At 41.0% G+C, this 20,215-nt stretch overlaps 1 protein-coding gene across 7 annotated transcripts in view; it reads left to right on the top strand.

The window, feature by feature from the left end:
- Positions 1 to 20,215, top strand: part of SPECC1L (sperm antigen with calponin homology and coiled-coil domains 1 like) — a 150,883-nt gene that overhangs the window by 67,404 nt on the left and 63,264 nt on the right. For all 7 annotated transcript variants that reach the window (XM_033232726.1, XM_033232722.1, XM_033232721.1 and 4 more), the window contains 3 exons: positions 1,317 to 1,480; positions 5,163 to 5,254; positions 13,875 to 13,965. In XM_033232726.1, the coding sequence (XP_033088617.1) occupies positions 1,317 to 1,480; positions 5,163 to 5,254; positions 13,875 to 13,965 (347 nt within the window). The remainder of the gene's footprint in view (positions 1 to 1,316; positions 1,481 to 5,162; positions 5,255 to 13,874; positions 13,966 to 20,215) is intronic.

Raw genomic sequence — 20,215 nt, 5'->3', positions numbered from 1 at the left:
ATATATTCTTAGTTTTAATGTAATGGAAGACAGCTCTTATAAACAAAAGGTTTTTGGGGTCCTTACTCATTTTTAGGAGTAGAAAGGGGCTGTAAGACCAAAAAGTTTGATAATCACTGTTATAGATTCTTTATTAAAAGTTCTAATCAGCCGGGTGCAGTGGCTCACACCTGTAGTCCCAGCACTTTGGGAAGCCTAGGTGAGCAGATCACCTGAGGTCGGGAGTTTGAGACCAGCCTGACCAACATGGAGAAACCCTGTCTCTACTAAAAATACAAAATCAGCCCGGCGTGGTGGCTCATACCTGTAATCCCAGCTACTTGGGAGGCTGAGGCAGGAGAATCACTTGAACCCAGGAGGCGGAGGTTGTGGTGATCTGAGATCACGTCATTGCACTCCAGCCTGGGCGACAAGAGCGAGACTCCATCTCAAAAAAAAAGAAAGTTCTAATCACGACAGCTAAATGACCTTACGATCTTGTGGTACATCTTGAGGCAGAATACTGTCAGAAGGCCAAATGGCCACCAAAGCGAATTTTTCCTAAGGACTGGCTTAATTTTTATTCACATATTTGATAGTTATATGACATGTACAAGCTCTGCAATTGTAATCTCATTCCAGATGAAAGAATTCTGTGTTAGTCGGTGTAGTGAATTCAGAATGGGCCAGAAATGAAATGGAATTGATTTTTTCAGATGACTCAGGATGCATCACCCTGAGCATTTAGGGGACTCATGTTACTAATATGGGTCTAGGCCTTTTTTTTTTTTTTTCCTTTGTAGAATTCTATTTGAAGACTACACCACTTGCCTTGTTCTTATTTTTATTTTTTTAAAGAGTGTGGGCTTTGGTTTCATTTCTTTGTATTTCCATATCTAAGCATGACATATTAGCTAGAACCAGTATAAATTAATATTATACCACTATAAATTAATATTATACAGTATCATGTACTGGTGAACCTCCGGACTCCTAAGAAGGGCCTTCTCGGCAGCACAGGACCTGGAGAGTCTCAGCTCTGAGCCAGTCTACCTCCTATTTTACTGCTAATTGATTACTGATGTCCTTACCTTACACTTAGATGAAAATGGAATTTGATGGTTGTTTAACTTACTTAGGATAACCTGATATAAAAATTTCAGTATCATTTCCTGGTATTTACCAAGCAAATGAGAACATTGGACCAGGTAATCTACTAAGCTCAACTGATACAATTTTTTTAAACTGATAGTTTTTAATGCTTTTCAGCTGGGAGGGGAAAATGTATATGTTCTAGTACCTGTGTAAAAATGCTCTGATTTCAATATTATTTTCAGGCAGGAGGAGGAGCGAGGCCGAGTATACAACTACATGAATGCCGTTGAGAGAGATTTGGCAGCCTTAAGGCAGGGAATGGGACTGAGTAGAAGGTCCTCGACTTCCTCAGAGCCAACTCCTACAGTAAAAACCCTCATCAAGTCCTTTGACAGTGCGTCTCAAGGTAATTAATTTCTCCTGCATTGTGCCAACTGCATGTGGTTGTGTTTACTTACCTTATATTCTGTGGTTTAATTTGATATTCTTTACTGTCTTAGTCCCATTAACTTTCATATAGTATTAATGCACTAGACTTAACAGAAGGTGATATTTAATAGGTTTGAGATCTCTTCAGCTTCAGAGGTGTTAGTCTCAGACAGAAGCCTTAATCCCATGCAGAGATTTGTCTTCTCACCCTCGGTGGATCACACACATTACTGTTACTTTAAGTATGTTCTCTATGCCTAAGAACTTCCAGATGTATAACTTTAGCTCTTCCCTTCCTCTGAACTCCTCAGTCATATCTATCCGGATGCCTACTTGACATGAACCCTCAGGTGTCTCCTGGACATCTAACGTCCAAAAAGCAAACTCTTGTCTGCTGTCTTCAGCCTTCTCTGGGTGCATAAACGGCAGCATCACTCCACCCAGTTACTTAAGCCAAAAGTCTGGGGATCTTCCTTAAATTCTTGTTCTTTCTTACTGCTACATCTAGTCTATTACTAGCAAATCCTGTTGATACAGCCTACATCATGGATGTCTTTGCTCTGTCTTCTCTCCATCTCTAGCGGCACAAGCTTTAGTTCAAGCCACCATCAATCACTAATTTCAGTAACCTCCAAATTAAATCTCCCTTTTTCATCCCATGATAGAAAGATCTTTTCTTGTTTAAAATCCTTTAGTTGCTTATTAGAGTTGAAACAAAATTCAGATACCCAAATGCCTCCATGGTCTGACCCCTGCCTAGTCTTTGCCTCGGTTGAACCACTCTTCCCCCACTCACTATAGTCCTATACGGCATTTCAGGTTCTGAATCAAGCCGGGCTTTCTTTCATACAAGCTCTAGAAGGCTTACTCTCCCCACTTTCAAATTACTGACTTTTTTTCATCTAACTTCCTCAGCCCTGGGAAAGGAAAAGGGATGTGGTGTTTTCGAACAATTAATTGTAATATGTCCTAAAGCTCAAATTTTTGTCTAGAAATTCTTTAAACTTTATTAACAGGCTACTAGAATCTGTATTCTGTGATTATACACAAATGAGTTCTCATTGACTTAAAAACACAGCAAAAGTCACATATATAGTCCTACACACTGTTGGTATAGACATTCTGGAGGACTGTTAGGCAATACCTTCCAGTTTAAAATGCCATATTCATAGACTCTGAAGTTGTTATACTTAGTACTGGCACAAGTATTATGTATAAAGATAGTATTATGTATAAAAAACTCTGTATATGTATACATACACAGTATGTATACCATTGTTTGAAAAAATGGAACATGTAGAAATCACTTAAATGCCTATTAAAAGAATTAAGACAATTATGACCAATTAATACAGAAAAATACTATGCATATTTCAATAAGGATGACATAGATCTCAAAGTACTGATGTTGAAACATGTCTGTGATCCTTTATTCAAATGTGCCACCTGAGCAGTCGCTTTGTGCACTGCAGTCCTTTATAGTAAGTTGCAGGCCAGTACATATATATAGATATATGTATATATCTATATATACCTGTGTGTGTGTGCGTATGTATGTATATAATGTGGGTGGTCTTGTTTTTTTAAGGTACGTAGATAGCTAAGTGTATTTGCATTTAAAGTGTAAGAAAGATGTACTCAGAACTGATGTTAGTGGCCACCTCTGGGTAATATGATGGGGTAAGATGAAAGGAGAACTTTAAAATATATATGCTTTGAGCTGACAAGTGCCTGTAGTTCCAACTACTTAGGAGGCCGAGGCAGTAGCATGCTATCACTGCACCTGCAAATAGCCACTGTACTCTAGCCTGGACAACAGAGCAAGACTTTGTCTCTGAAGAATAAAATATATATATGTTTTGAAAATCAAAATGATAGTGGAATGTCTACATTAAATTAAAATTATACACCTATTCAAAATGTTAATAAAGCGTGCTTTAATGCACAAAACTGCTTCATAGTAAAGTTTTTTAAAAGCCTTATATGTTATTTTATAATAAAATATATGTAAATGACCTAGCAATTCCACTCCTAATTATACATTCAAAAGAACTGAAAATAGATAATCAGACAAATACAGTCCCTGACTTAACGATGCTTTAACTTTTGATTTTTTGACTTTACAATAGTGCCAGTAATACACATTCAGTACAGCTTTCAGTAAATTACATGAGATATTCAACACAGCCTATTTAGTATAAAATAGGCTTCATGTTAGATGATTTTACCTAACTGTAGGCTAATGTAAATGTTCTGATCTTGTTTAAGGTAGGCTAGGTTAAGCTGAGATGTTTGGGAGGTTAGGTGTATCAAATGCATTTTTGACTTGCTTATGATGGTTTTATCAGGACATAACTCCATCATAAATTGAGAAACATCTGTGCTTGTACATCAATGTTCATAGCAGTTCTGCTCACAATAGCTAATGGATGGAAGCAACCCAAGTATCCATGCATTCAATGAATGGATAAACAAAATGTGGTATATTCGTACAATGGAATACTGTTCAGCCACAAGAAGGAATGAAGTAGTAACACATACTTTAACATGGATGAATCTTGACAACATTATGTTAATTGAAGGAAGCCAGATACAACAGGTCACATATTGTAAGATTCCATTTATGTTAAATATTCACACTACTTCAATCCATAGACAGAAAGCAGATTGCCAGAGGCTGGCGGGACAGTGGGTAGGAAGTGACTGTTGGGATACTAGGTTTTTTTTTGGAATGATGAAAATGTTTTGGAACTAGGTAGAGGTGATGGTTGCATAATATTGTGAATGTACTAAATGCCACCGAACTGTACATTTTTAAATGGTTAACATTATGTCTTGTGAATTTTATCTCAGTAAAGAATACATCTAAAGATACCAATTCTAAATATAAGTAAATAGATTTGTGTTTATATTGGCCTCATTAAAAAAGTCTACAGTGATCTGCTTTATCTTGCCACACTGTGTGATAGGCCTGAGTTCATTCTGTATCCCATTTTTAGTTTAATTCAGCATGAAATGAATCATTTTTGCAGCCTTTACCAGAATCTGTGCTATGCTCAACTGTCTAGAAATTAATAAATTCTAAAAACATAAACTACTTTTCAGCAGTTTATTCTAGAGAGAGAGAGACTGATATGCCAACAAGTGATTCCACATACATGCGTTAAATACAAATCAGAAAATATATGTGACGTGATGGACTCTGCAGGAGGATTTGAGGAAAGACAAGCAGGAGTTCTTCATTCTTTTGTTTAATATGCAACTATTGAACATCCTTTACCTGTCAGGCTTCTTACCTGATATAGTTATGTAAATACTCCTCTTGGGTTTTAATACTTGAATTTCATTGCTTTATGGAGCATTTTAGCTTATAACAAAATGTTATTTATAATTAAATAACAAAAACGAAATGACTACCATAACATGGGTTAGAAATAAGCATGACTACTCTACGGATGCAAATAATTCACCTGATGGGAGGAAAAGCACCTGTGTGCTAAGACACAGCTACAAGTGTTCAGCAGAGGCTAGACATCAGCCAAGACAGTGTCCAGGGGGGTTTGAGAGCGTTTGGTAATCAGGCGAGTCCTTAAGTGGAGACTAGTTAAGCTTCCACTGTACAGTGACATTATTTCCCTTTTTGTTTGTTGTTTTTGTAGTACCAAACCCCGCTGCAGCTGCAATTCCTCGAACGCCCCTGAGCCCAAGTCCTATGAAAACCCCTCCTGCAGCAGCTGTGTCCCCTATGCAGGTGAGTGCCTGGAACCACAGGAGGCTCTTATGGCCTCAGAATCTGAAAGTTGAGGCCTTTTCTTCACACTCATTTACACCTATATTCGTTGGGTAAATGACTACCTCAGCAGGGATGTATCTAGAATTTGTTTCCTAAAATACTGTAAATATCTTTAATTCAGATAAATTATGTAAGTGTAAATTGTGTTATTCTGATAGACTCTAATAATGATAGCTAACAACAGTTGAACACTTGCTATGTGTTCTACACTGTTCTGAATGCTTTATAATGTTAGCTCATTTAATCCTTACAACTCTTGGGTATTAGGTGCTGTTCTTATCTGTATTTTTCACATGTGGTAACTGAGGCCCAGAAAGGTTAAGTAACTTGCTGAGGTTCAGCAATTAAGTGGTAGAGCTGGGGTTCAGAGCTAGGCTGTCTGGATTCAGTGGCTTTAGTCACTACACTAAGACACAGAGGTGTCTGTGAGTAGAGTGTGTGGTTGCCATGTCTCAGCCTTACTGCATAGCAAATCACTTCAGAACTTAGTGGCTTGAAAGAACAATTTTATTAGTTTTTACATTTCTCTGAGTTGACTAGGCAATTCTTTGCTGGCTTTCCTGGGCTCATTCCTGCAGTTGAATTCACAGAGAGGATGGGATGGGGCCTGGGCTCAGCAGGATTCCTGGGCCGGCCGCTTTCTCCATGTGATTTGTCTTCTCAGGCTCCTTCACAACATGGTATCTCCAGCTCCAGGAGACTGAAAATGGAAGTTAGCAAAGCCTCTGAAGACCTAAGCTTGGAACTTGGACAGTGACACTTCTGTCCTGCTATTTTAATCCAAGCAAGTCACAGGGCAGCTGCGATTCAGAGTGGAAGGGGTGCACAAGGCATGAATTCAGAGAAGCGAGATTCATGAGGGCTGTTTTGTAACAGGTCCAGCACAGTTCATTATTGATACATTAGAAACAAGTTTCAAAAGTTGCTCCTCTGTGCCATTGGGGAATACAGATGAGAAGCGGGGCAGAGGGCTTTTCGGTAGCGCTCAAGAGGCCCCTCATTGTGCATTTTATTCAGCCGCTTTTGGACAGTATAGCTGAGGCGGAGTATTTCCGCATAGGTGAGAGTAGCCAAAGGAAACATGGCCTAACCCCCATTATCCTGTGATACAGTGTAGCCCCGGCTGCACCGCTTCCCTAAAATAATGGTGCTGGGGAGCATTTTCATTTCCAGTTGAGACATTTGTACTGTGTTTACTAGCGTGCTCCTTTTGCATTTATATTGTTGTGAGTTAGTGGCTTTGCATTTGCATGTATATACAAGATGTTGTGTCTTTTTTTTTTTTTTTTTCCCCGAGATGGGGTCTCACTCTGTCACCCAGGTTGGAATGTAGTGGCACGATCTTGGCTCACTGCACAACCTCTGCCTCTCAGGCCCAACCAGTCCTCCCACCTCAGCCTCCCAAGTAGCTGGTACTACAGGCGTGTACCACCCATACCTGGCTGTTTTCTGTGTTTTTGGTAAAGACAGGGTTCTGCCATGTTGCCCAGGCTGGTCTTGAGCTCCTGAGCTCAGGCAATCCACCTGCCTGGTCCTCCCAAAGTGCTGGGATTACAGGCATGAGCCACCATGCCTGGCATTATGTCATAATTTAAAAAGAAGGGAAGGGAATACCGTATTCCACCAATTTAATGACTTTTTTTTTTTTTTTGAGACGGAGTCTCACTCGGTTGCCCAAACTGGAGTGAAGTGGCATAATTTCGGCTCACTGCAACCTCCACCTCCTGGGTTCAAGTGATTCTCGTGCCTCAGCCTCCAAGTAGCCGGGATTACAGGTGTGCACCACCACACCCAGCTAATTTTTGTATTTTCAGTAGAACAGGATTTTAACCATGTTGGCCAACTGGTCTCAAATTCCTGACCTCAAGCAATATGCCCACCTCAGCCTTCCAAAGTGCTGGGATTACAGGCGTGAGCCACTGTGCCCAGCTGATTTAATGCTTTTTTATGTGCTTCCTACTAATCAAACTTCATCTAAAATTCTGAAATACAGATAAAAGCAAAATAAAGTTGCCAAATGTAATAAACCTCAAATAAGATGAACTTTCTTTAAGTGGTGTTTATCAGTTGATGTTTAATGTACAAAGTGTCACTTTGTAAATCTTTGTAAAGTTAGGAGGTGAAAAATATTTCTATAAGTTGCAAAAAACTAATACTTAGGAGCTACATTCAGTAGCTTTTTAGTACATGATTAGTTAGTACAGTGCTTCTCAAACCTAATTGTATATAAAAATCATGCGGAGAGTTTTTAAGCACATAAAATTGCCAGACCTCATCCTGGTAAACCAGAATCTCTGGGGACTGGGGCCCAAGATTGGGATTGTTAGTTTTTCAAAACGCCCTAGGTAGGAATTCTACTCCTACCTATGTGAGAGTAATAGGCTGGATTATTCTGCCATCACGAACAACTATTAATAGATGGACAAAATATAGGAAGCAATTATTTTCAGACATTGTACATAACTGTGATCCCTGAACAAAAATTTTAAAATGAGGTAAGTCCTACTGCGGCTCACAGTATTTTCCTGGAGGCAATTCCAGATGGTGGTGCAGGGAATATGAACCTACATGGAGCAGGGAAGAGAAAAACAATTGGATCTGAGTAGACACAAATCAGCATTCGAGGAGAATGAGACTGCTCGCATTTGCAGGGCAGATACTTGGAGGAGGGAGCTGCATGGAGAAAGGAGTATAGAAACCTGCATAGGCATCCCTTTGAGTCTTTGTCTGCATACCAGTCTGTACCTGCATTGGGTGAAACCCCACAAGGCTGGGCAAGAATAATTTTCCAGAAACAATTTCCAGGAACAGGGAGCTATCAGGCAAACACTTCTGGTAGTTTCCCTAGGGCAGGAAATCATTTGAGTTCCCACCAGCCGCTGTGGAGACACCTCTTTGAATAGATGGCATTCAGTATAGACTCCTAAAGGACCACATCTGAAAGTATCATAGAACTAAATAGCCTCAGAGTAAATACTATTCTAGATCTGCCCTAAAAGATCTTTAAAAATAAGATGCAGAAGGACCAAGGAGGTCCCTAAGTAGCTGTAGTAGGCAGCCTCTAAAATGTTCCCCAGTGATCCCCAATTAGTGGTAGTTGTTCCTTGTGCAATTTACTCTTGTTGAGTGTTGGCTGCAGCTTGTGATTTGCTTCCAGTGAATATGGCAAAGCAAAAGAAGTGGTAGGATAAGGTTATCACTTCTAAAATATAGTTATAAAAAGCTTTGCTTCTGCCTTGAATGCTCCTCTTGCTATCACTTAGAGCCAGTTACTCTGGGGAAACCCAGTTCCCATGTTGTGAGCCAGCCCTGTGGAGGGGCCCACATTAGGAAGTATGGAAACAGATCTCCTGAAGCTTGCCAGCAGCCATGTAGATGAGCTTGGAGGCAGATCTTCCTCCAGTCGATCCTCGAGATAACTGCAGCCCTGCTGACAACTTGATTGCCTCCTCGTGCTAGACCTTGAGCCAGAGACACTCCGCTAAGCTTTCTGACCCACAGAAACTATGAGATCATAAATGGATTGTTTTAAGCCACTAAAGATTTGGAGTAATTTGTCATGCAGCATAGATAACTAATACAGTAGCATACTTATTTGCCAAAGTAATAATTTTTAAAGGAACACAGCAAAATATAAGGCTCCATAGTGTAAAATACATAATCTGGCATGCAATAAAAAATTACTAGACAATGAAGAAGCAGGAAAATGTCACCTGTAACCAGGGGAAAAATCAGTCAATAGATGCAGACTTAGAACGGATAGAAATGATAGGATTAGCATGCAGCAATGTAAATATGATCTCTGTGCTTGAGTATGTGAAGGGAAGCATGCACAGATGAAGAGAGAATTGAAAGATATGAAAAAGAATAGAAGAAGGCCAGGTGTGGTGGCTCACATCTGTAATCCCAGCATTTTGGGAGGCCGAGGCAGGCGGATCACCTGAGGTCAGGAGTTCAAGACCAGCCTGGCCAACATGGCGAAACCCCGTCTCTACTAAAACTACAAAAAAAATTAGACAGGCACGGCGGTGTGTGCCTGTAATCCCAGCTACTCAGGAGGCTGAGGCAGGAGAATCGCTTGAACCCAGGAGGCGGAGGATGCAGTGAGCTGAGATTGTGCCATTGCACTCCAGCCTGGGTGACAGAGCAGGACTCCGTCTCAAAAACAAACAAACAAAATGAATAGAGGAAAATATCAGTATATTTGAGGACATAGCAGTAGAATCTTCCATAATGAGTAACAGAGAGGAAAAAAGGCTGGGGAAAAAAATGAACAGAGCCCCTGACTTGTGGGATTAAATTAAGTGGTCCTACATACCTGAAATTGGAGCCCAAGAAAAAAAGGCAAGTTGGGGGGCAGAGTGGGAAGTGTGTCTGAAAAAACATTTGCAGAAATAGGCCAGGCGCAGTGGCTCTCACTTCTGTAATTCCAGCATTTTGGGAGGCCTATGTGGGCAGATCACCCGAGCTCAGGAGTTCGAAACCAGCCTGGGCAACATGGTGAAACCCTGTCTCTACTAAAAATACAAAAAATCAGCCAGGCATGGTGGTGTGTGCCTGTAATCCCAGCTACTCAGGAGGCTGAGGCAGGAGAATCACTTTAACCTGGGAGGCAGAGGTTGCAGTGAGCCGAGATCACACCACTGCACTCCAGCCTGGGCGACAGAGGGAGACTCCATCTTAAAAAATAAAAATAAAAAAAATTTTTTGAAGAAATAATAGCCAAAATCCATCCAAATTTGTTGGAAATTATATACTCATAGATCCAAGAAAATTAGGAAGCTAAAGCAAGATAAGCATATATAAATATACAAACACCCTCATCCCCATGTCCAGTAAGGCATTGCTGAAAAACAGTGATAAGAATTTCTTAAGGACAGGCAGGTAAGAATAATCACAGACTTCTAGTTAGAAACTGTGCAAGTCAGAAGACAACAAAATGGTTGGGGTTTTTTTAATTTGTTTGTTTTTGTTTTTGAGATAGAAGTTCTGTCGCCCAGGCTGGAATGCAGTGGCGTGACCTTGGCTCACTGCAACTTCTGCCTCCTGGGTTCAAGTGAGTCTCCTGCCTCAGCCTCCTGAGTAACTGGGACTACAGGTGCGTGCCAGGGCACGTGGCTAATTTTTGTATTTTTAGTACAAACATGGGATTTCTCCATGTTGCCGAGGCTGGTCTCAAACTCCTGGACTCCGGCGATTGACCTGCCTCAGCCTCCCAAAGTGAGCCACTGTGCCCAGCCCAAAATGGCATCTTCAAATGCCAAAAGAAAAACCCTGTCAACTTAGAATTCTATATATTAACAAAAAGATAAAATTAAAATTTTTTAGACAAACAAAAGCTGAGGGAATTCATTATCCACAGACAGTTGGGAGACAGTGAATTAGAAGTATATGGGACTTTGCTGTACTATCTTTACAACTTCCTGGGAGTCCATAATTATTTCAGAATAAAAGTTTAAAATAAAAAGTCTTCCCACATAGAAAATTCCAGGCCCAGGTGGTTTTACTAGTGAATTGAATCAATCCTTTGTGGGAGAAATAATTCCAGTTGTATATAGTCTTTCAGAAAACAGAAGAGTAAAAGGACTTTCCAGTTCATTTTAGGAAGCTAGCATTACCTGATAGCAAAACTAGACAAAGACATTGCAAAAAAAGAAAACTGCCAGCCAATATTCCTCGTGATTATAGATGGTTATAGAGGCAATATAAAAGCACACATTAACAAAACTGAATCCAGGAATATATAAAAATGATAATTAATCATTACCAAGTGTGATGTATCCCAGGGGTGCAAGGTTAAAATTTGCCTCAACACAATAAAAGAGAAAAAAAAAAAATTTAAAAAATCATTAATCTCAACATCTTTAGAAAACTATTTGACAAAATTTTACATCTGTTCATAGTAAAACTCTTTAGCAAACTAGAAATAGGAGACCTGTGGGAACTCCACAGCTAACATCATACTTAATCTGGAGACCGAATGCTTTCCCACTAGGACCAGGAACAAGGTAAGGATACCCATTCTCACCACTTTTGTTCAGCATTTTGCTGGAGCTCTTGCCCTGTGCAATTGCATAAGACCAAAAAAAAACAAAAAAAAGAAAAGAAAAAAAAGCATACATGTTTGGAAAGGGTAAAGTAAAACTGTCATTGTTTGCAGATAACATGATCATTTATGTAGAAAATCCTAAGGAGTCCACACAGAAGCTTTTTGAGTTAAGCAGTGTCAAGGTTTACACGAAGTCCTATACAAAAGTTATTTGTTTTTCTCTACATTAGCATGAATAATTGGAAATTGAAATACTTAACAATAAATATAATGAAATGTATGCACAACCTGTGCAATGAAAACAATAAAATATTGCTGAGAGAAATTGAATAAATGGAAAGCGATGTCATTTATAGATTGGAAGACTCAATATTGTTAATATCTTGTAGTAGTCCTTTAAATTGGTCTGTGGATTCAACACAATACCAATTAAAAGAGCAGTGCTCTTTGGGTAGAAATTGACATGGTAGTATTAAATTCATATGGAAATGCAAGATCCCTGAATATTCAAAATGCTGGGGTCAGGGGATACGGGTGGAGGTCAAATTTGGAGGACTTGTACTACCTGATTTCAACATTAGATCAGTAGAACAGAGAGTTCAGAAGTAGGCCAGTTGATTTTCTACAAAGATACCAAAGTAATTCAATTGGTAAGGAATAGTCTTTTGAAGAAAACATTCTGAAATGAATAGATAACTGTATAGAAAAGAAATAACCTCAGCCCGTACCTCATGAAATACACAAAAATTGAAATGACCTATCGACTTAGTTTTAAAGCTAAAACTACAATTTTTACGTGAGAACGTGAGAGAAAATCTTCATAACCTTTAAGACTGCAAAGATTTATTAAGATGTAAAAAAGCATGAACTATAAAAGCAAGTTGATAAATTGGGCATCAAAACTTAAAACTTCTCTGAAAGACATTAAGAAAATTAAAAAGCAAGCTACAGACTGGGGAGAATATATTCATAATACATTTACCTAACAAAAAAGATTTACATTCAGTAAGAAGACAAACAACCCAATAAATAGTGGGTATAAGATTTGAAAAGGTCCTTCCAGGAGAAGAATTACAAATGGCCAATGGCACATGAAAAGATGATCAACATCATTAGTCATCAGGAAAATGGAAATTAAATCCACAATGAGATTCTATTCTATATTATTCCTAATGGCCAAAATCTGAAAGGTTGATGAGCTGAAGTGTGGCCAGAATGTGGAGAAGCTGGACCTCGTCCACATTTCTGGTGGGAATATGAAATGAGTAGTTAGAAGTTAGCCAGATAAAAAGGACTGGGGGAAAGCTGTGGGAATGAAGCACAAGAAAAACATAGACAAGCAACCTGGTCTGCATGGTAGTAAATAAGTAGGTTCGTGGTGTTTGAGCATCATGTAGAGGTGGCCAAGATTGCTGAGGGGTTTTAAGTGTTTGTGGTAGATTCTTTTTTTTTTTTTTTTTTTGAGATGGAGTCTCACACTGTTGCCCGTGCTGTAGTGCAGTGGCACGATCTCGGCTTACTGCAACCTCTGCCTCCTGGCTTCAAGCAATTCTCCTGCCTCAGCTTCCCGAGTAGCTGGGATTACAGGCACTCGCCACCATACCCAGCTAATTTTTTGTATTTTTTAATCGAGATGGGGTTCCACTATGTTGGCCAGGCTGATCTTAAACTCCCGACCTCGTGAACCGCCCACCTCGGCCTCCCAAAGGGCTGGGATTGCAGGCATGAGCCACTGGCCCTGGCCATGGTGGATTCTTCTGGCTGCTTGCATATGCAGAAGTCTGGAGATGGGGAAGCCAGTGACAAGCCGTTGCTGTAGTGCTGCATTGAGATGACAGGCTGTACTGGGCAATTGTTGTAGTAGCATTAGCAAGCGGGTGACAGAATTGAGATCTATTTGAACCAGGACTTGAATGACCAGTACAATTACAAAAGGAGCACATCTGCATTTCATTTTGGAACATGTTTTTATATTTACTGAATTGGTTTGTGATACTTGAAAGATTCTCTTCCAACAAAATAATGAAACCACATTCAGAATACCAGTGGTTGCCAGGGGTCAGTGATACGGGTTGGGGACGGGGAGAGGGGTGTGACTGTAAAAGGGCCCCAGGTAGGATCCTTATGGTGATGGAAATGTTCTTTATCTTTACTGTATCAATAATATATAAATGACTATATAAGATATGACTATATCAGTATTTTGGCTACTATCAAAATCTTGCTGGTGGTATTTTACTATAGGTTTATAAGATATTACCATTAGGGGAAACTGAGTAAAGGGTACATAGGATCTCTCTATATTCTTAACAACTGCGTATGAGTCTATAATTATCCCATAATAAAAGTCTAATTTTTTAAAAAGTATATTGATCACAGTCCATGCCTGTAAGGTGTGTTACAACCTTACTATAGCAGTATGGAAAGAATTAATACAGATTTATAACTAAATACCTACTCTCTGCAGCATTTACTTTGTGAGTCCCAATACTCGATTTAACTTTGATATTGTTTATCTTATGATTTCAGAGACATTCCATAAGTGGACCAATCTCAACATCCAAACCCCTGACAGCCCTGTCAGATAAGAGACCAAACTATGGGGAAATCCCTGTTCAAGGTACATGTAATATGCCATAGCATTTCACCTTTTTTGTCAGTTTTTGAATTGTTCTGGCTTCTTTGGCAAACTAAATTATTTTATTTGCTCTTGATATTATTTCAATCAATCTGGTATACCTTTGTATCAGAAGTTCACTAATAAATATATCTGAATTCCAAGTGGAGAAAGTAGTTGTTAATGAATGCATCTTTCCTGACAGCTGTCATAATGGGTAATAGAGAGTGTACACCATTACTAGGCAGTTTTCACAGTTCCTCATGGCATATGTATTATTGTCATCCTCATTTTACAGATATCAAAAATGAGGCTTAAAGGAGTTAACTAAGTCAATTCAGGTTAACACAGTTTAGTTACTAAGCAGTAGCCCAGGGCAGCCTGACTTCAGAGCCCATTCCTTAGATCTCTGGGCTGTGTTTTGTTACCCTGAGGGAGCTGAGACTCTGGAAGATGAGGCTCAGCAACTCTTTGGAGCCCTTGGGAGGAACTTGCTGTTTTCACGCAGGCTGGAGTGCAGTGGTGCAATCTTGGCTCACTGCAACCTCTGCCTCCCAGGTTCAAGCGATTCTCCCACCTCAGCCTCCCGAGTAGCTGGGACTACAGGCGCACACCACCATGCCCAGATAATTTTTGTATTTTTAGTAGAGACAGGGTTTCACCATGTTGGCCCGACTGGTCTTAAACTCCTGACCTCAGGTGATCTGCCCACCTCAGTCTCCCGAAGTGATGGGATTATAGGTGCAAGCTAACCACACCTGGCCTTCCATGTAACTTTTTATGGGAGAGTTGGCACCAGAACCCAAGTATCCCACCTTTTGAGGTTGAGGCTCCTTCTCTTACCCCGCACTGCCTCTTCATGTGCGGTACTGAAGTGCATTGGAAAGATGAACTGCAGCATCGGGGTGTGGTGCTGGGAAAAGCAGTGCTTCATTTGGGGTGGGTGTGGGAATGTTCCCAAGTGTCCCCTCAGGGCCTGAGGGCTCCTCTTCGCTGATGCAGGCCAGTTACTTCCATGCGTCAGGAATTCTTGGTTGTGCAAGTTAAGCTCTGTATGTTAGACTAGAAGGTTTCAACAGATTTTGGGTCAGAAGTAAGCAGACTTGTGAAAAGTATTCAATTAGAGAACCCAAAGAACTGGCTCCATGGGCTCCATATCGTACCAGTGCCTGAAGAGTTCAATTTGGTTGTGGAACTGGCCCTACGCCTGTCATCTTCAGTGTTCTGATAAGCTGGTTGTGTACACATTTAAGGGCAATGGAGCACAAGATGCTGCTGCTGCTTCCTTCCTGGCACAAAGACTTGCCTTCTGCCCTGCTTCTTGGCTCTGGTTCATTTGTCAGTCATGAACTAAGCTCTTTTCTCACCTCAGAAGATTTTACTAAAGGAACAAATAGTGGAAGGTTTAAAGTTTTCTTAACCCAAATACTCTGCATCTCTCCTTCCTGTCTTTACATCCCACCTCCCAGATGAACCCACAAAGGATTTTCATGTGTGCAGTGCAGAGATCTTGGCCTCGCCATGGCCTGGTTGTTAACCTCAACCTTTTTGGTGCTGTCTCCTCACCTGTAAATTGATAGTGAATACCTAGCTCACTGGGTTACTGGGCTCTTAACACCCGCAGCTGCTGAGATTGTCAAGGACTGCTGTGTCCCCAACCCAGCCAGCTCAGTCGTAATCTGATATGACCTGTCAGTGGCATTTGGCACTGCTGAGCACTCTCTTCTAGGACATTCTTTTTGGTTTCCCCAATACCACACTCCTGTGCCTTCTCCTCTCTTGTCAGGCTGCTGCTTCTCCCTCTCCTGTGTGGCTTTTCTCCTTTTTTTTGGTTTCTTTTTTCTGTTTCTTTTTTTTGTTTTTTTGAGACAGAGTCTCACTCTGTCGCCCAGGCTGTAGTGTAGTGCAGTGGCACGATATCAGCTTACTACAGCCTCTGCCTCCTGGGTTTAAGTGATTCTCCTGCCTCAGCCTCCCGAGTAGCTGGGATTATAGGCGCGGTGCACCCCACCCAGCTAATTTTTGTATTTTTAGTAGAGACAGGGTTTTGCTATGTTGGCCAGGCTGGTCTCGAACTCCTTACCTCGGGGTGATCTGCCAGCCTCAACCTCCCAAAGTGTTGGGATTACAGGCGTGAGCCACCGCACCCGGCCTGGCTTTTCTGTTCTTCCCAACCCGTACATGGAGGTGTGGCCCAGAGCTCAGTACAGGGCCTTTGTTCTTTGTCCTCACTTTCTTTGTTATTGTATCCTGTCTCATGACTTTAAATACTATTTTTGTGCTGAGGACTGTCAGATTTGCATCTCTCGCCTGTTCTCTGGACTCTAGATTCATGTATCCAGTTGCCTACTTGACATCTCCCATTTTGATATTGAATATTCTCAGTGTCTCCAGGACAAGATTTCCCCCATTTTCCAAACTTGTTCTACATGTAATCTGCCTTCCCCATCTCCATTCATGGCAGTTTCATCCTCAGAAACCTTGGAGTCATCCTTAACTCCCTTCTTCATCTTAGACTTGTTCAGTTGTTTAGGAAATCCCACTGTCTCTACTTTCAAAATATGTCCAGAATAAGAGCATTGCTCTTTTCTCTACTGTCACCTCCCTGGTGTAAGCTACCATCACCTCTCAGCTGGGTCCTGGCAAAAGATTCCTAATCATGCTCACTGTCTGTTCTTGACACTGTAGCTTGAAAAACAGGAATCAAAACCTACTAAGCTAGTCAAACTCTCTACCGCTCCCCATTTCTTTTAGAGGAGGAGCCAGAGTTCTCTCAGGGGCCCCCAGACCCTCACAGCCTGGCCTCAGTGTCCTCTCTAGCCTCTTCACTTTCTTGCTCACTCTGCCTCACCACATAGGCTTCCCCACTGTCCCTGAGCAGTTGGGCATATTCCTGACTTGGACACCTTGCACTGGCGCTTCCTTTACTGGAACCTTCTGCTGGATTGAACCTCCTCAGCAAGGCCCTAAGTACCTTATTTAAAGATAGAAACCACTCGTTCTCCCACACTGGAGAAAAGCCAAGGCAAGGACTTAATTTTGCCCTTTCTGTGCTTGCTCACCTTATCACTGGCCCCCTTCTAACATCCCATATGGTTTGTCTATAATTTTTATTTCTTTCTCTCATTTCCCTAAATTGTAAGGCCCATAAGGCAAGATTGGTGTCTGTTTTGTTCACTGAGGCATCCTTAGCACCTGTAGAAGTACTGGACTCTTGATAAAAAATTGTGAGATGAGTGAAAGAAAGAAGAGTTAAAGTTTGTAAAGTGCTTAGCAAAAATTCTTTCCCGTGGTAAATCTTTGCTGTTTGATTTTATTACTATATGTGTGAACTTTTTCTGAGTAGCTCAAGTGGCTGAGAATGATAGTTCTCACTGGCCCATAGTCAAATATTTTAGATGCCTGAGTTGCCTGCAGGATTTTGCTTAGCTGCCAGCAAATAACTAAAGTTGTGTCCTTGGCATCTTTAAAAAGCTCTGTGTGTTGAAGGTAGAGATGAAAACCAGGAATTCAGGAACATTTTCACTCTGCTGCTTGGTAGGTATGCCCTAGTTCTGTCAATAGCCTTTTGACCTTCTTCAGTCTGCGTTAAGTGTGGTCAGAGCCAGTGCAAGCATGCAGCAGCCTCTGAGAGTAAGTGTAACCCTGTGCTAGTGCCCTAAAACTGTGAGTCCAGCCTGGGCACAGTGGTGTGGCTTCAAGCCTGAGAAAGCCCAGGAGGAGAGACCCCTATCTGAGGGCACTGAGGTGATCCTGGGGCTTCAGAGCACACTGATGCTCCATGTTCCAGGTGGCCTCTGAGGAGAGTGGAGTGCTGCACTGGGAAATGACTCAGGTTCTTCCCATATCTCCTGAGCGCAGCTGAAGCCAACCCTTGAGGCCTTCTCCACTCTCCACTGCTGCTTTCCAGGCTTATCCTGATGAGGTCAGAGCGGGGCGAGATTTACCAGGGGAAACCAGCACCAGTAGTGTGTCTCAAGTTTACCTGAGTCACTTGTTAAAATATAGAATCTCGGGCCTCCCCTCAGATCTAGTGATGTGGACTCAGTAGTTTGGATATGCCATTTTCACAAGCACCCCAAGTGACTCTTAGGTATAAGTGAATTTGGAATATTATTGGGCAAATTTCTGTTACCTTGGCTTTTGTGGGTGGAGAATGGGTGTGGGAGGTCTGTAGGCCAAGGTTATTGAAGACACAGATTAAATGCGTTAAGATTCTATTCCTGGCTCTCATTTTATCATCTGGTGACGCATCAAACGGTAGTGCCAGTGGCATGGGGTACATGCCGTCAGTCTACGTAAAAACTGGTCTCACTCTCCACTTCAGTCTGTTGTCATGCCTTAGTGGAGCCTGGTTGAGACATTGCAAATACAGGAGAAAGGAAACACACTTAGGTGAATCTATATCACAGTAGTTGATACTGTGATCTTTTATCGTAAATAGTCATTCAAGAAAGGAACCACTCAGAAAACTAAGAACAACCAAATGATTCGTGGCCATAAAAAGCCACTGTGGTTTTCCAAATTGCGATGAGAGTAGGATTTCTGAGCTCTGTCTTGAACTGCTTTTCTTCCTTGGTTGTCTTATTTACTTTGGGATGAATTTAAAAATACAGTATGTAGTTTTCATTTTAAAAATTTCGGTGTCCTCATTACTGAAGTTTAAAAACATGCTGCTAGGCTGGGCGCGGTGGCTCAAGCCTGTAATTCCAGCACTTTGGGAGGCCAAGACGGGCGGATCACGAGGTCAGGAGATCGAGACCATCCTGGCTAACACGGTGAAACCCCGTCTCTACTAAAAAAAAAATACAAAAAACTAGCCGGGCGAGGTGGCGGGCGCCTGTAGTCCCAGCTACTCCGGAGGCTGAGGCAGGAGAATGGCGTAAACCCGGGAGGCGGAGCTTGCAGTGAGCTGAGATCCGGCCACTGCACTCCAGCCCGGGCGACAGAGCAAGACTCCGTCTCAAAAAAAATAAAAATAAAAAAATAAAAACATGCTGCCTCTTGGAAAATGGTGTGAACCTGGGAGACAGAGCTTGCAGTGAGCCGAGATTGCGCCACTGCACTCCAGCCTGGGGAGCAGAGCGAGACTGTCTCAAAAAAAAAGATGCTGCCTCTTGCTCTACAATAGTTTTTAAATCTATTATCCTTTAGCATCATGCACTTGCAGGAAAATGTTTCATACCAGAGGAATCTTACTATAAATGCACTTAATCAAATGCTCTTTTGTTGGTGTTACCAGCAGTTGAATTAAATGGCTAGGGTCATGACTGGTGCCACCTTAGTGAATCTTTGTAGATAGTATATGAATATTAGCATTTGTGCCCTAAGCTGAAAAGCACAGATTCTGCTACCAGATACATGGATACAGGTAGTTGAAAAGTGTACAGTGACCAGATGAGCTCCAGAATGTTAAGCATAAACCTCAGCTGGCTGGTGTAAATGATTGAGAAGCCTGGGATTGCCCAGTGTCAGTGTGACACTATCACTGTGTCTCTCAGCTCAGGCATATAGATATCTTAAGAAGTTGGTTAGTCCAAGTGTAGTTGTGTTCTGTAAGGAAATTCATACCATTATTATCTGTCTAAATTGTGTTACTTGAGGCTAAAGATTTTTGTAAACTGAGTATTTTGAAAAAAAATGATTTATGTTAAGGATACATGCCATAAATTTATATAAAGTTAGGAGGTTTTACTGGAAAGTCAAACCTTCTGTTCAAAAAGTTTCACAGAATTGTCTTTTTTACTCTAAATCAGATTTTGCCTCAGCTTTAGATCTAGCCTTAGGCCATGAAAGTCCCAGGATAAAATGAGATAGAAATCCTATCCTCGTGTACTTTACAGTCTAATTGCGTATTTAGTCACTCCCCCTTCTTCTTCCTCTTCCCTGTGGTTCTTGGTAAAAATCAGAATATCTCGGCTCCTGTTTTCTCCCCAACATATTATGTTGAAAATTTTCAAACATAAAGAAATGTTGCAAGAAGTTGTGCTGTGAATTATCCACATACAACCTAGATTCTGTGACATTCTTTTATATTTGCTATATCACAAAGTAAGTTATAATCACTACCCTTCAGCATGTGTATCAGTATTTAAGGTGTTCTGTCTCTCCGTATGTTTAAACTCTTCCTTTTGAAATAAGTTTAGACTTAACAAAAATATTAGAGTTCCCTTCCAGCTTCCCTTATAGGAACATCCTACATAACTGTAGAACAATTATCGAAAGTAAGAAATTAATATCAGTAAAATATTAT

Source organism: Trachypithecus francoisi, unplaced genomic scaffold (genome assembly GCF_009764315.1).
Source record: "Trachypithecus francoisi isolate TF-2019V2 unplaced genomic scaffold, Tfra_2.0 Lachesis_group14, whole genome shotgun sequence".
NCBI lineage: Eukaryota > Metazoa > Chordata > Mammalia > Primates > Cercopithecidae > Trachypithecus > Trachypithecus francoisi.
This window is presented reverse-complemented; position numbering and strand designations above follow the sequence as displayed.